General features: G+C 46.6%; 1 protein-coding gene and 1 long non-coding RNA gene across 5 annotated transcripts; one reads left to right on the top strand and one right to left on the bottom strand.

The window, feature by feature from the left end:
* Window positions 1–1681: 1681 nt before the first annotated feature.
* Window positions 1682–2284, top strand: LOC117836324 (uncharacterized). The gene is made up of 2 exons (XR_004636059.2): window positions 1682–1896; window positions 2030–2284. It is a non-coding gene; the product is annotated as an uncharacterized lncRNA (long non-coding RNA).
* An 8487-nt stretch (window positions 2285–10771) lies between these two features.
* LOC117835578 (serine/arginine-rich SC35-like splicing factor SCL33) lies at window positions 10772–13913 on the bottom strand. 4 transcript variants are annotated; one of them, XM_034714933.2, is made up of 6 exons: window positions 13766–13913; window positions 12753–12904; window positions 12124–12201; window positions 11426–11590; window positions 11196–11324; window positions 10772–11106 (listed from the first exon to the last, which is right to left on the bottom strand). In XM_034714933.2, exons 2-6 carry the CDS (start codon window positions 12896–12898, stop codon window positions 10998–11000), a joined length of 627 nt encoding a protein of 208 aa, XP_034570824.1. In that variant the 5' UTR covers window positions 12899–12904; window positions 13766–13913; the 3' UTR covers window positions 10772–10997. The 4 variants fall into 4 exon arrangements, with proteins under 4 accessions (XP_034570824.1, XP_034570825.1, XP_034570826.1 ...); XM_034714934.1 differs by having other exon boundaries at window positions 12753–12899; window positions 13766–13906; XM_034714935.2 differs by having other exon boundaries at window positions 13672–13810.
* Window positions 13914–14813: the final 900 nt, after the last annotated feature.

The following is a 14813-nucleotide window of genomic DNA, read 5'->3' as shown; positions in this document are numbered from 1 at the left end:
TGGGGACGTTACTGAAAGTCCGTTACGAATTTACGATGACGAAAAGGGGTCGAGGGAGGAGATGCCGACGTACGAGAGAGGGAACAGCCAGGTTTATTCTAATTTTGAAAACTGATGGTCGGTTTGACGGTACAGCAATTTCCTGTCCGCTTTGTTCGTACTTTGTGCATTGTCCCCAGCATGAACTGTACGTTTACCTACGACGCGGTGAAATCCGCTAAATAATCGTGCCAACGAGCAATTGACTACTGTCCCAGGTAAATAACAGAATTATACTACGGCGCTCTCTTCGGTTGTTGTACACGTAACTTACTTTGCAAAAAAAACCCTGGATGTATGTCAGTATATGATCTGTCTACACGACACACCATGTCTACGATGTTTTCGTTACTGTCTTCGTATGCTCCTCTTGCCACGTCACCGTTGAAACTACACTTTATTAGACACGTCACCGTATTTGACTCGAAAAAATATAAGGTGAAAAAAGCACGTCAGCGATTCGTCCGTCGACGGCATTCCGTCTCGTACGTCATTTCTTTTTCGAAAGACTTGGCCTGATAGTTACAGCCGCTCTTTGTTTTTTGCTGGAATTCTGACCTCGACCGGTCGGTCCGTTGTGTCCATTTGTCGTGTCGAGACGGGATTTGGTCCACGAATCTGTCGGGAAATTTGGACGGTGAGGTGAGCTTGCGTGGAATATTTCATGAGCTAAGACTCTGTAGTTTCGTGAGGAAAAAAAACGGAGAAAGTAAATGGACGGTCTCCTGTCCTTCGATTTTCATTCGCAAGAAATTGAGCTGGTAGATACGCGTGCAGCTTTCCATGAATGTACAAGTACAACCCAAAAAGAAACCACCTTGCCTACCTGAATCTGGCGAGGCAGGAGCTAGCGACGCCCCCCAATTGAGCGACCACTTTCTTACACGTGCACCCGCGCGCACCGGGTGTGCAACAACTGTCTCTCTTCGTGGACCTACACGTGGTTCCTTGAACGGGTAGTCCACTGCACGCACCACAGTGAGAAACGCACACTGAAGTGAGGATGCGAACAGGACCATTTGAAATTTGAGAACCTCTTTATAATTTTTCTGAGTTATTTCTTTTTATCTAATTTCATATTGTTAGTGTTTATCATCATTCCTATGTATTCAGTTTTTGCTTGTATAGAGGTTGATCTTCATAATCAGGTCGTCAATCACGTCTTATAGCATGGTTAGTGTGTAATACTTGAGTTGAGCGTGTGTTGTAGCAATTTCAGGGCTCCAGTCGAGTTCGATTTGTAGGGCAGGGTTTTGTCAGCTATGAATTTGTGCTCAATTATTTGAAGATGGGACCAATAAGTTTTCATTTTGAAATGTAGGTCGTTTTGATTTTCTAGATAATATGTATCTAGATATAATCCTATATTTAGGTGCATAGCAATATCTATATATCTAGAAAGGGACAAATGTGTTTTTGCCCACTTTCTGAAGTTCAATGGTGATTTTGCCCCTCCTTTTCTAACTTTATGATTTTGCTTTTACCTTTTCGAATCGAAGCTGCCATTTACCTCTACTTTGGATGTCCGTTAGATGGAACCAGATTAAATGAATAAATCAAAAGAGAAAATATTTAAAAAATAGGCAAAATACCAAACTACCCCTCCACTTATCCAATCACTCCCCAATCCCCATCCGCATGATGCGAACCCTCAGTAGTGGAAATCGAGGGCGGCAGCAGGGAGAGACCGGCGTAGGGGTCAGGCGCAGCGGCCTCCTTCTCGCGCCTCTGTGCGGACAGGGAGCGAGGAGCATCGGCGGAGCGGCACGCGAGCAGGAGCAGCGACTTGCCGGCTCAGGGAGTGGGGAGGCGACGATCGAGGCAAGCGCGGGGCCATGCAGGTGATGATGCGCCGAGGTACTTGCCGCTGAATCCGCCGGGTGCTTCATAGCAGGAGCAGGGTCTCCTCCCGCTCGCGTTTTCCTTTCTCTCCATGTTGCTGTGGTGTGTTCTTTGCATTGGAAATTGATTTGTTCTTTGGATATTGCAGGATTAATTTGTTCTCATCGATATTTTGGATCAGGACAAGAACTGCTTGTTGCCTTTGCTCCCTACAACCCACAGGATCCATAGAATGACTGCTTTCCTTTTCCTTTAGATTTTTGTGCCCAGAATTTTTTTAATGTATACTTTTGTTCAAATTACAAGAAATTTCAAATTTGTATCAAAATTTGTTATAATTCTTTATTCGAAAAAACATGTCACAAGCTTAAGTACAAAGCTCTAATAAAAATAAGAATAAATTTGTTAGGGCATGTTTTGTCTTTTTCTTACTTATTTGACACCGTGAAGTACCACTACCAGGTGTAAACTTGAGCTTCGATTTCAAATAGTGAGGCAAAATCACAAAGTTGAAAAAGAAGGGTAAAATTACAATTGCATTTCAAAGTGAGGTACAAACACAAAAATCTTATTAAAAAATCAAAACAACCTACATTGGACCGAAAGAGTATTAAACGTCAGGATAAAAATAATATAAGGCATCAGTCCCAACGGGTTTTTGTTTAATTCGCAGAAGAAAGGGCTCCGTATCTCAATTATATTGATGTTCCTTGAACCAAAACAAGCACAAGACAGAAGGAATTGGAATATGTAGACACACACATAAACAAAAAACCGCTTACACGTTGAACCCTCCACGCGAAATGCTGGTGGGCAGAGCGCGTAGCCACACAACAGCAAAGCGCCGAAACCCATCACCAAAACCACAGACATACACACAGAGTTATGCACACATGAATGCATAATGCCACAACAAGATGCCATGCAAGGAACCCAAAGAAAAGAAGAGAACCGAAATCTTGCCCCCCATAGCATAATGACATGATCCACTAAGCGCTCTCATTAGGAGCACGCATCATGGTACCCTAGCTAATCGATGGACGCAATTATCAAATCGGGGGACGCCAGGGTGTTTCTGACGCTAACCGTGCATCTGTGCCATCAGTTTGGTAGCTACTCCTATACGAGCATCACATATCATTAGTCGGTCTAAACGATGGGTCGTCACGGTGTGGCTGGTGCTTGGCGAGAAACCGCTGCGTACGTGCACTCGATCGCACAGCTAGATGCAGAGCAGGACGAGACGATCGGTCGAGTCCAAGGAAGAAGAACCTGGTTGCGTGAGATTGTGAGAACCTTCCATGGAAGCTTCACTAATCTTTTCTCCGGTAAGATCGAGTTGGTACAAAAAGTTGGTAGGATTATTGTTAATGATCTCGAATGGGCCTAGATGCAGCAGTACACGTCGGTGCGAACGCACATGATCGAGGGTGGCAAATCTAAGCTGTCCGGATCACGGCGAGAACAGCCGCATTTGTGGGCTCCGACATGGAATTTTGTCAGCTTATATACCCGGGGCCGTACGGCGGTGCACGCTTTTGGATGCAGCTTTCCGGTGGCTGGCGGCGGCGGCCACTAGCTCAGGCTCCGAATTCAGGACGGGGAACCACACAGGGAAGATCCCCTATCCGACCGATTCCGCTGGATAAGTTGCTTTATATTACGCAAAAATGCAGTGGTTGTCATGATACGGAAGACTTGAAGTGGATGAAAGCAGCGCTGGCATTCAGAGACCACTCGGTACTTCAGAAACTTACTGTAATTTCATCAGCGCGTTGTTCAGCAGTTTTGGCAACATATATACAGGCCATAGTCAGGTTTCTAAAAGTAAAGAATGTCTCTAAAGTCTCTCTTACCATTCAAACACTTTAGAATACGAACCCAAAGTACTGATTTTTATATCTCACAAAATCTGCATAAAGTTGGACTAATCGCCGAGTAATTGAAGATTAAGGAGCTTAAATCTGTGATATGCTCACATCTTCTTCTTTTTTAAAAAAGAAAAAAGGAGCACAAACTAAATGGACCATGATTGAGTCCACAAAGTGCACGTATTCGTTTTGTAGACGTTCGTCGTTGCTAACGGTGCCGGTGAGGGTACTGCTTGTATATGCAATAGCATATGTATGAATGAACTTTAGACCGGAAATGGTGCGCCTCTTTCGTTGCCTGCTAGAGAAGAGGAGTATCTGCTAAAAAGCTGCACTTTAATCACAAATAATGATGGTAAAGATCGGGAGGATAGCAACATGATAGCCTAGATTAGATTAATTTCTGGATGTATAAGAAAATAAATGTTTCTGATGCAACTGATTTTGATCGAATTCCCTGTTCAAAGTTATGCTGTCGCGGTGGCTCTTTTCACAAATGTATGAGCAGATAGTTATAGATAGGCACGCACTCTCGCCGTTTCAAATTATAGGTCATTGTAACTTTTCAAGATTTATAGTATATCATACGTATCTAGACATAATATATATGTAGGTGCACTTAGAAAAAGCCAAAAACAACTTATAAATTGGGACAGAGAGAAAGAGAGAGTACATTTTAGGTATATTTGATGGCTGATATGATGACACTGTTATTAATTTCATATTGGTCAACTAAATTTTGGCCAAAAGTGTGCACTTTAATTTCAAAAGAAAAAAAAGGTAAAAAGAGTATTTTAGTACTCAGAAAACAGGTTTTGTTCATTTGACCTTTACACAAAGCATTGACTCAATTTACTATCATAAACCATTCAAATGATATTGAATCGCCCCATAACAAAAAAAATATCTTCTTTTTTCGTTTGCCCTTGTACGAGTTGTATGCTGCGTTCAATTTTCGTGGAATGGTACATGTCATAATGACCTATATATACTAGAAAATACCTTATTAATTTCTTATATATGGCACGAGGATTAAAGTAATGTAAAATGCACTAAATTGTGAAATAATGTTGTAACATAAGGTCCGTGTTAGAAGGAGCAAAAGGAAAGAAAAAAAGAAAGGCAAATGTTGTTAGAAGAATTGATTTGGTCCATCGTGAGAAGTTGGGCGGGTGGAGAGTAGATCGCTCGATACTTTGTGTGGGGGTCAAGCACCCAGAGTCTACTGTACGTTCAGGTTGTAAAATGGACTTATAATTATTTTTTTCTTAAGAGAAGAAAAAAGAAGCAAGAAAGTGGCTTGAGTTTTTGGCCAGCGCAGTGCCAGGAGTTCCCAGGGGCCACGGCGACGACGCGGTCAGCCAGCAGGGAGGGGATTGGTGACGGCGAAGAGAGGTGCGTGTGCTAGCTAGAGACCGGCCGACCGGCGGACATGGAGCCGGATCGGTTGGTGGTACGTGGCCACTCGCGACATGGAGCCGCTAGCTCTGTGCAAACGCGTGCGCGTCGTCCGATGATCCATCAGCGACTCTCGATCCACTCACCTGGCTGGACTGCTGGTCCTAGCCGATCTAAATCTGATCATGTAATAACTTAACCTGCAGAGAGGTAGAGAATCCTAGTAAAATAGTACGGCAAATCTAAAGCTGACCCGGTCTGATGGAGCGGCCGTACGCGGACACACGTATGCGAGCTCGCCGTACGCATGCCCCTGTGATCCAATCCGTCATGTCGTGGCAGCAGCGGGGCGCCCCACGCGTACCTAGCATCGCGGCGAGGCCGGTGGCCGCGGACAAGGAAGACGATGTGGGGACACAGGCCGGACCCGGGAAAGCGATGGATGGATCGGTGTCGTCGTCGTCGCCGTCCCTCGTATCCCCTCTACGGCTCTACCTATCGACCAACCTTTTGATTTTGACCCGCGGATCGGATGATCAAATTAAAGTGGAACGAACGCGGCACAGAAGAAAGAGGGAAAAGGTTGGCGACGGCGACATGGATTCGGTTCAGATGATCTCTAGCTACCTCGCTCCACAGCTAGCTACAGGCTCATCGTTATCCCCTGCGCACCAACTGCATGCATGGCGTTTGGTTTGATTTGACTTCATTTGATTATTAGTGCAGATGCATGTTTGCATGCATGTGCTACTGGTTAGTACATGATTGATTAAAAGGAAATGGGTGCCGTGGCCGTCAGCTTGGCCAACGGCTGATCCAGCTAGCTCCTTGTCGTCATGCAGTCCGTTAAAATTTTTCCCGCGTCCTAGCTCCTGAATCAACGGGAGTCGCCGATCGATGGATCGCCTCGATGGCCGATTAAACTCAGCATCCACAACAGGATTTTCACCACACAGAAATAGCCTTCACCATCGACCTATCACCACCGGTTATTGGATGAGCGGAGCAAAGAATATTAAAACTGGCGGTAAAAGTTTATATCACCGTCGGTTTCAACTAGGAACCGGCGGTGAAACCTTTCACCGACGGTCTCAATCACAACCCGACGGTGAAGGGGCTGCATCCGGATCTGAAAAAATTATGAGCCGAAGTTAACCACGAGCTCGCGTCCGGATAACCCTTCCCCCTCCGCTGGCCCTATCTCTCCTCCACACTCCTAGCCTCCTTCCTCTCCCCTTCGTCCTTCCCTCTCCCCCTCCCACTCCCTCGATTTCTTCTCTCTCCTTCGATCTCTCCCCTGCGCTGGCGTCGTCCAGATCCGGCCAGGTCCCTCCGCTCCCTGCACCGGCGCCGGCCAGATCCAGCTGGATCCCTCCGCTCCCCCTTGCTGTGCCTTACCTCCCCCCTTCGCTAGCCCCTCTGAGAGATGCTCACAGCGACAGAGGAGCGGCGGTGGGATGAGGTGTGGAGGCAGCCCTTGTAGCGGGAGGCTGCGGTGCGATGGTGAGCGAGGTCACAGTTGTGGGCTGTGCGCGGCCACAGCGTGATGGCGAGTGGGGTAGCGGCCGACGGTCAGCACGGGCAGCACGGGGCGAGGCATGGTGGTCGCGATGCGGCGAGGTCACGACGGCAGGCGTAGATCTAGATCCAGATCCCTCTCCCTCTCCCTCCCTTCCTCTCACTCGGGACGCCCCTCCATTGTCCCTCTCCCGACCGCATCCCGCCGGCGCCTCAGAGATCCGGCGAGAAGGAGCGCCGTCCGATCGGGAAGAAGGGGTGGCTGGCAGGTCGCGGGGGAGGGGCGCCCGGCGCGGACGAGGCACGACAGTGGCGCGGCCGGCGGGATGCGGGGCCGGGCTGGGATTTTTTTTATTTTTTGTAATACGCCGGTTCTTGATCCGGCGGTGATGCCTATTTCCATCACCGCCGCCTTCTAGATGACGGATCTGAAACCGACGGTGATGATAAGTTTGGAGTCCGCGGTGATGAAGGTTGTGGAGTAGTGTTTGTTTCTGCAGCAGAATTCTCAAACGATGCACGAACCGGTACACGGTCCATCACACGCCTTACACCCATGCATAGTCACCCTCGCGTGTCCAACCGGCATCACTTGCGCGTCACGTTGAACGCAACCCAATCTGTTTCTGTTCACTGTGTAGTGGCCCAACATACAGGTACAGCGGAGCGGTGCCTACTAGTACGTACCTAGTAGCTAGCTAGTGGGGGGTCTCGACTCTCGAGCTCTGGCCCGGCCGTCACCGGTCGCGGGCAGGTGACGCCGGAGCGGCGGCGGCCGCAAATGAGGACCCTGTGCCTCCACCCGTACACCACGCCACCCACTCCCATCCGTGACCGTGCACTCTGCTGTCCTGCCATGCATTGCTGCTGCTCTTCTCACCCTGACGGTCTGACAGCCGAGATCACCTGGTGCACGAGATTTCCAATCACGTTGACAGAATGAGAGACGCGGCGTGGTCTGATCCGATCCAACAGGCCGTACGTACGTACGGGGTACGGTGCGCTCGCACGCACGTAGTCCTACGTGTACGCCGGCCGGATGGGTTCGCGGAAGCTGCCGGTGGGCCGGCGCCCCCACCTGCCGAGGCCGGCGGCCATGGATCGACAAGCGAGACGGAGACAGGCAGATCGAGCAAGAGGAAGCGATCGATCGATCGGTGAGGCGACGGCGTACGTGGAGCTCGTCGTCGTCTTCCCTCTCCACTACCTCATCTCGGCATTTTGAGACCACCCCCCCAGGCCCACACCACGCGCGTAGGAAAACAAAGTGGAATGAACGCGAAGAGAGTTGGTGAAGCCGAGGCGCGGACTGGATTTGTTAATGGGGTTTGATCCAAATGCCCTGCGTACTCTGCTCGCTGGCAGTCTCGTTATCCAGTCTGCGTCAACCGCATGTCGTTTGGTTTCCATCTGATTTGATCAGTACAGGTCTACAGGATGCATAGCTAGCGACATGATTGCACCGTCAGGGATTACGCACGCTTGCTAATTGTCCTCAATACACCGCCATTTTGCTTCCCCTGTAGCAGCAAGAGTCGTCGTCGTCGTTTCGATGAGGACGAGCACCGTAATTCAGATGAGCAGGCTCGGTCGGTGTGAGGACAACCTCTGCTTCGGTGGACAGACGCCGTACGTGTGCGCTGCGTGTGGCCGTGTGGTCTGAGTGTCTGCGGTTTTTGCATAATGAACTGTACTGTACATGTAGCGATTTCATAACACCACTGATCGGATTGACCCCAAAGCTGATAGGGCCAGCGGTGAAGTTGAGAGGAACGTACGTACCAGGTCCTTGGGCCGGTAACTTGCGCGTGACGTTGGAGCAAGCCGAGACCCATAAGTATACATGTAGCAGGAATTAGTCAATTAAAACTAGTGCCAATTTGTTGCAGAGTCGCTGGAGTCAGTGGTTGCGGATTTACCTGCAGCTGCCGATGCTCGCAGCCTCTCGCAGTCTTGGCGTTTACCTGACCGAACCTCTGCCGAGGAACGCTTTATTTGGGCTTTGGGCCGCATGCGTCTGCTGATCGAAGTACCCATCAGACCTACGATCGGAAGGCGACGCACGCTATGACGCTAATGCCCCAGTTACCTGATTAACCGGAGGTAACAACAAGGATCGGAGCGGAGGGAACATGCATGGCCCTCCTGCGAGCCAATTCACATCAGTCAACACGCTCCTTCCACGCAATAAAGTGCAACGACCGCACAGCGCCTTGCATTCTACTCCAGAAACCAACCAACGAAACGTAGCTACGGTCATATAGGGAGAAAAGAACCGTTTGCCTGTTGACCTCACGAGACCGACCGAACGAGGCAAGCCTAGGCTTCGTGCTTAGTAGTACACGGCCGGAGCAGGTCAAATGCAAAGTTTAGTTTGGGAGTCTGAACGGGACGGCCAAATTCCAGTCCAGCGCAGCGTCATTTGCTAATTGCTAGTCTAGTGCTGATCCTCGTCTAGTCACCGGAGCACTTGTTGATTGACCTTGCGACCTCACCCTGACCCAGCTGGATGGAGGTCACCTTACGGTTTAGTTTACCTCTTCCTGATGCTGATGCGCGTTTCACTGAAGCGCACAAGCTGTGAGCGCTGCTGCTCTCCGCGCGGTGGAGCGCGTCCAATCCTCGTCTCCTACTCGGCCTCGCCGCGTGCACCACCAACGATGCTGCTGCATGCAATGCGAAAGGTTTGAGTTTTTCACATGGACGAGGTTAACGCGCGACGGGGCCAGCGCGCGACCTCTATTCCACGTAGTAGCCTCCAGTGACTCATTATTTTTTTTCTTTTTTTTCTAATTTACTCGGGAGCCTGTCATTTGCTTGCCCTTATTTATGGAAAGAGGTCAGTGCACGTCACTTTCATGGTGACATCAGCAATAAAAAATGTTTATGTTCCTTTTAAATGGTCATTACTCCTTCAAGGATCCATTTCTAAATCTGTTTGCACTATTATGTTCCTTGCAATAAAATCTACAAAATAAGATCCATATTGATATATTTTAAAAATATTTTACATGGCTGTCAAGTTATATTGATTGTGTAGTAACTTATGTACAGATTAATATACAACTATAGATACATTGTGATGGTTTAAGTAGAGGTAATATAGCAAGTTTATACAATGACTATGTAGCAACTTATGTTATATATCTATTGGTCTAGTAGCGAATTTATTATACAGAGACAAATATATCAATTTATATAAAGATCGTGTAACAACTCTATAACAAACAATATTATATAGTATGTCTAGCGACAACTTATGTAGACATAATGTGTTTACTACGCAGATACTTCGTAGAGATAAATGTCACATCCTCGTTTAGGGGAGCCACGCAGAGCACCCATTGCAGTAAACAACATAAAGGAGGGTAAAAATATTTTTAGCAATTTATCTATATATTTTGTGAGAGATTTACACATAAGTTGCCATACATATAATATATAATATATAAGTAGCTATTGTACACTCAATATAAGTTGCTAGTTTCTAAAAAATTCAAAATATATGCAGCAGATCTTGTTTTATAGATCTAATCATAACACACATGGTGGTGCAAACGGAATTGAAAATGGTAAAGTTATCGTATTTTTAAAAAGTAAAAATTAAAAAGATGCCCATGGGCCTGCTGCCAGGCTGCAGGCCGCGGAGGTCGCTCGCTTACGCATTGGTGCGGCCAATCGTTGCTTAGCTTTTCTTTTTCCTTTTTACATGTAAAGAGAGAACTAGAAGAGCATAAAAACCGTATAATGGGCCTTTTACATGGACCCAACTACTGTACCCAAGTAGCAGCTCCATCCAAGTGAAGACTAGTACAACGCGTCATACGGACGCAAAATATACGGAGCAGGAGCTGACCCAGGGGAAAAGGACAAGGCAGCTACAGCAGAGGGTTACAATCACACATATCAGCTAGCGTGCTAACAAGCAACATGGATTTGTAAACTTCATTCATCCAGCCAATAGCCACATAGCAGCTGACATTTTTTTGGAACACTTGTTAGTTATAATTCAGAAGAAAATGCCACTTTTGCCTTGACAAAAGCAGTAAAGAACTGCGGATAAACACTCTCATCAGAGAGAAGCTCACCTGATCCAGTGACACTAGCAATCGAAAAACAATGCATTGAGCCATATTAGGGTCATAAATCACTCCAAATCTGCACCCGGTAAACAGGTACATTCGTTCTCAAAACAGAGGTCTTCGAATAAACCATACATGTCTTTCTTAAACACTCCTAGAGTAGGGTGACCAAAAGCACCAGGATCATATACGGTTCCGTTCAGTGTAACAGCAACTGCACCATGCAAGTAGTACTACTGAGCCAATTTCATTGGCTCACAGAAAGAGACCTCTCCCTGCGAGGAGACCTAACAGCAGGGCTCGCGCTCCTTGATCTGCTGCCCACTGGTGAGCGCGACAAAGATCGAGACGGGGATCTGCTAACATGGTAAATACATTAATTGATCAATTATAGAACGTCAAAAGCACGAAATTGGCAGCATAAGAAGGTGACTGCAATTCGTACCTTGAATGGTGCTTTGGCTTAGGTGCTGGTGAGTAGCTTCTGCTCCGGGACCGTGATCTACCTCTTGGAGAGCCAGAGTAGCCAGGTGACCTTGAGCGCAACCTCCGATCATAAGAACGGCCTCTGCCACTGCACAGGTTATGAATTATTTAGTTTTTGCCTCCTATAAACAACAAGGGAGATAGATAGTGCTTACAGTCAAAGAACAGATGAAAAGGGACGTATGCTACCTGACTCTTTCCCTTGCTCTCATCTCAGTGGGCTTCTTTCTGTTCTCCTCTGCGAAAACAACAGTAATTTCCCTTCCAAGAAACATCTGCCCATCCATATGGTATTTTGCATCAGCAGCATCATCAGGATCAAAATATTGGATGAATCCAAATCCTCGAGGATCCCTGAAACACAAAACAAACATTAGTATTTTCTGAAGAAAAGGGAATGCTTCAGAAAGTTCACCAAACCAAGGAATTGTTTTACTCTTCCTCCCAACGACGTTGATACGCATAAATCAATTTCAATGGATGCACAAATCAATTTCAACGGTAAAGCAGGCACTAGGCTGCTGACCTTGCACTCTGAGTTTAGAGACAGACTTGAAACTCTTCATAACTTGCATATCTCTTAAACCTCTATTTCTTCCTTTTTCTTCAATAGTACTCTTAAGACTTGCGTCTTCCAAAAAGTTACTTTCACTGTTAATCTCAGGGGGTGGCAAAGCAATTGAATATAAACCAATGAAAAACAGAGCATAAACAAAACCATTTGATAAGAACAGGTTTAATCTATAAAAACAGATGGCATCCATCAAAAGCCTTCTGTGGTGCAAATATACTTATTGTACTATACAGCACAGGGAGAGACTTCCGAATTGCACATGGGCATCCACCAGGAGATGCACATTCACATTAATTGAGATAAGGTGCCTTACCCAGTGTAGTAATCCCTTGGAAGATATACATCTTTAACACGACCAAATTTTCCAAATGGTCTACGGAGGTCATCAGGCCTGCATTTGTAATAGACACCACGTTAAATAGGTGTACCATAGAAGAATATGACATTCCTGTTGGTATATTAATAATGAATTGACTCATAAACATTTTTGAGAAGGGAGTCCACAACCAAAATATTTGTAAAAATTATGGACATGGAAGGGACATATTTAAGACAAATTGCAGAGCAAAATGCATTTGAAATTTCTCTACAACAGTTCAGATGTTCACTAGACAGGTTGGGAGCACAGTAGATAGACCCCCATATATTGATGTTTTCTTTTATCAGTTCTGTTCAATGCATTCCTTCAGACTAGTATGACAAAGACAATGATCTACACGATTTTTTCAGTTGCAAAAATGAAGATACTACAATGCCTAAGCAGAGCCCAACATGAATACTTCAGTGCCACATGTGTCAATTCTATTCTCTCAAACAAATTCTGATTTTAGAGTAAACTACTTGTGTCATTTCAAGACTGACATTAACATCGTATTGGCACACGAAGTTATAATACAACAGAAAAAAATTATGCCATTGTTGGTCGAGCAGGGAGGATCTTACCTGCAATCCCGGCGAAGATTCCTTACTAGAAGACTAGTTGGGAGGTCCCTAGCACGGCCCCCATAACGACCACGAGGACTTGGACTGCGAGCTCTTCTCCTGTAACCTCTTGGAGGTGAGGGACTGTAATCGTAGCCTCTTCCCATGCTGATCTAACAACAGAAGACAAAAGTATGAGCCCATTGCAAGCAACACAATACCAACCATGTTTCATAACTGTCATGCATTTACATGTCAAACCCCATCAAACTTAAAGAATATGGAAGTTGCGCTGAAAAGAAATATACCCAAACGGGCACGAAAGTTAATTCATCACTTGAATTGGAGAATAGGCAAGACAAAACAACAAATTGGATTGGACAAGTAGCGATCTTTCAGCATACAAGGTAAAAGCCTAACTACTGGTGTATATAATAGTGTGGCCATATCCTTTGCTAGAAAGCTTTGTTTTTTATGCACTGCACGTCCACACATCATCTACCATGAATTTATCCAGTATCACAATTCATAAACATAACGAGAAAACAGCAAACAGTGTCCTGGATGTTTTGTGGGTGGAAGCAGTTTATCAGACGGTCCAAGAAAACAAGGTTGTGCTGTATTTCTTTCTCCCACTTCTACCCAGCAATTATACGCGCGTGCATCCCATTCTTCATCACACCCTCATCCCCCCTAGCAACCAAATCCAAATTGGCCCTCCCCCAGCCCCAAGACTGGCGCATCCCAAACAACAAAACCTGCTCTAAATCCGTTCGCCACTTGTAAAATCGTGGCCTAGACACGACCTTAATCAAGGCGACAGATCGATGCGTACGGCAAAGCGACAACGAACTAGGGTTCCTCGAAAGAAAAAAAAATACGAGCAAATCGATGGGTAAAACGACGCCAAATCATTGCGTCAGATTCCCATAACGCTCACCTCGGCGGAGCAAATCGGATGAGACACCTCGAGGAAACTAGGGTTCTATCAGAAATCAAGAGCCGCGATATCGCCTCTCGGATTGGAGCAGTACCTTTTTCTAGGGCTCGAGGGGCGGAGGCGGTCTCGAGAAGCTTCCGAAGTCCGAACGCGACCGTGGGGAACGAGAGAGGAGGGGGGCGCGGGGGTGGGCGAGGCCGTGTGGTTTTTAAGGGAAAGGCGAGATGGAGTTGGATTCGGGCCGGGAGAGGCGGGGTTGTTGGGCTTTTGAAGCCCTTACTTGTTGGTTGGGCTCGACTTGTAGATCGATCATGAATGACGTCTAGGCCCAAAAGGATCCAGGTTTCTGAATTTGATTTCTTCCTCTATTTTTTCGGATCCCCCTTTAACCCTTTTCCTTTTGCCATCAGATTTCAGACCCCACTGAAAGAACTCTCTATTTTTTTCCTCTCACTCAGGTGTCAAGTTCCATCTCAAATTTAACCTGTTTACTAACAAAGAAGTATCTTGTTTGTTTCTTCTTTTTCCTGACGCTAAGTTCCATATATTTTCCTTGCCAAAAAAAAAAATCTGCGCATTTCCTCGCGAAAGAAGCGTGGTATATTTCATATACTTTCTCCCCTTTCATATCATTGTTTTCCCTTTAAGTTTGGTATCGTGGATTCCCGCATAAAAAAAAAAGGAGCAAAGAAAAAGTGTCTGGTATCCAAGCGAGAAGACAAAAACTCGTTACACTTGTCCATAAAGTTTGCCAAAAGAGAGGCACAGCAGCGCAGGCAGGCTCCAGAGAAACCCTGTTGCCGGATACCAGACTGCCATTTGTCACCGGCCAAGGTCGAGCAACAATCGGCAGCGGCAAAGTGTCAGGCACGGATAGAGTGTTAACTAGGAGTAGTACAGGACATGTGCGTGAGCATGGGAGCTGCCAACAAAGTTTATTTCCTCCTCAGATCCTGATCTCGGCGGCGCAAAAGTTTCCTTTGATCGCAAGCATCTCGATCATCCCCAAAGGCTCCCCGAACCGAACATGCGTGATGCAATGCAGCGCGACGAAGGCCTCGATGACTTTTGGTTTGGCACGATAATGTTCTTACGTGTGTTCGTGTCCATGACTCCTGAGTGCGACTCGATGGGTTCCACGT

The sequence above is a fragment of the Setaria viridis genome, chromosome 9, assembly GCF_005286985.2.
Source record: "Setaria viridis chromosome 9, Setaria_viridis_v4.0, whole genome shotgun sequence".
Taxonomy (NCBI): Eukaryota; Viridiplantae; Streptophyta; class Magnoliopsida; order Poales; family Poaceae; genus Setaria; species Setaria viridis.
Note: the sequence above shows the minus strand (reverse complement) of the source record. Positions and strands in the feature narration are given on the sequence as shown.

What these genes read in the sequence shown, in the direction of transcription:
- LOC117835578 (XM_034714933.2), bottom strand. Translation starts at nt 12,898, where the DNA reads ATGGGAAGAGGCTACGATTACAGTCCCTCACCTCCAAGAGGTTACAGG. An exon ending in AGAGCAAGGGAAAGAGTCAG is followed by an intron (nt 11,325 to 11,425) that starts GTAGCATACGTC and finishes TAACCTGTGCAG; the next exon opens with TGGCAGAGGCCGTTCTTATG. An exon ending in AAGCCAAAGCACCATTCAAG is followed by an intron (nt 11,107 to 11,195) that starts GTACGAATTGCA and finishes CCATGTTAGCAG; the next exon opens with ATCCCCGTCTCGATCTTTGT.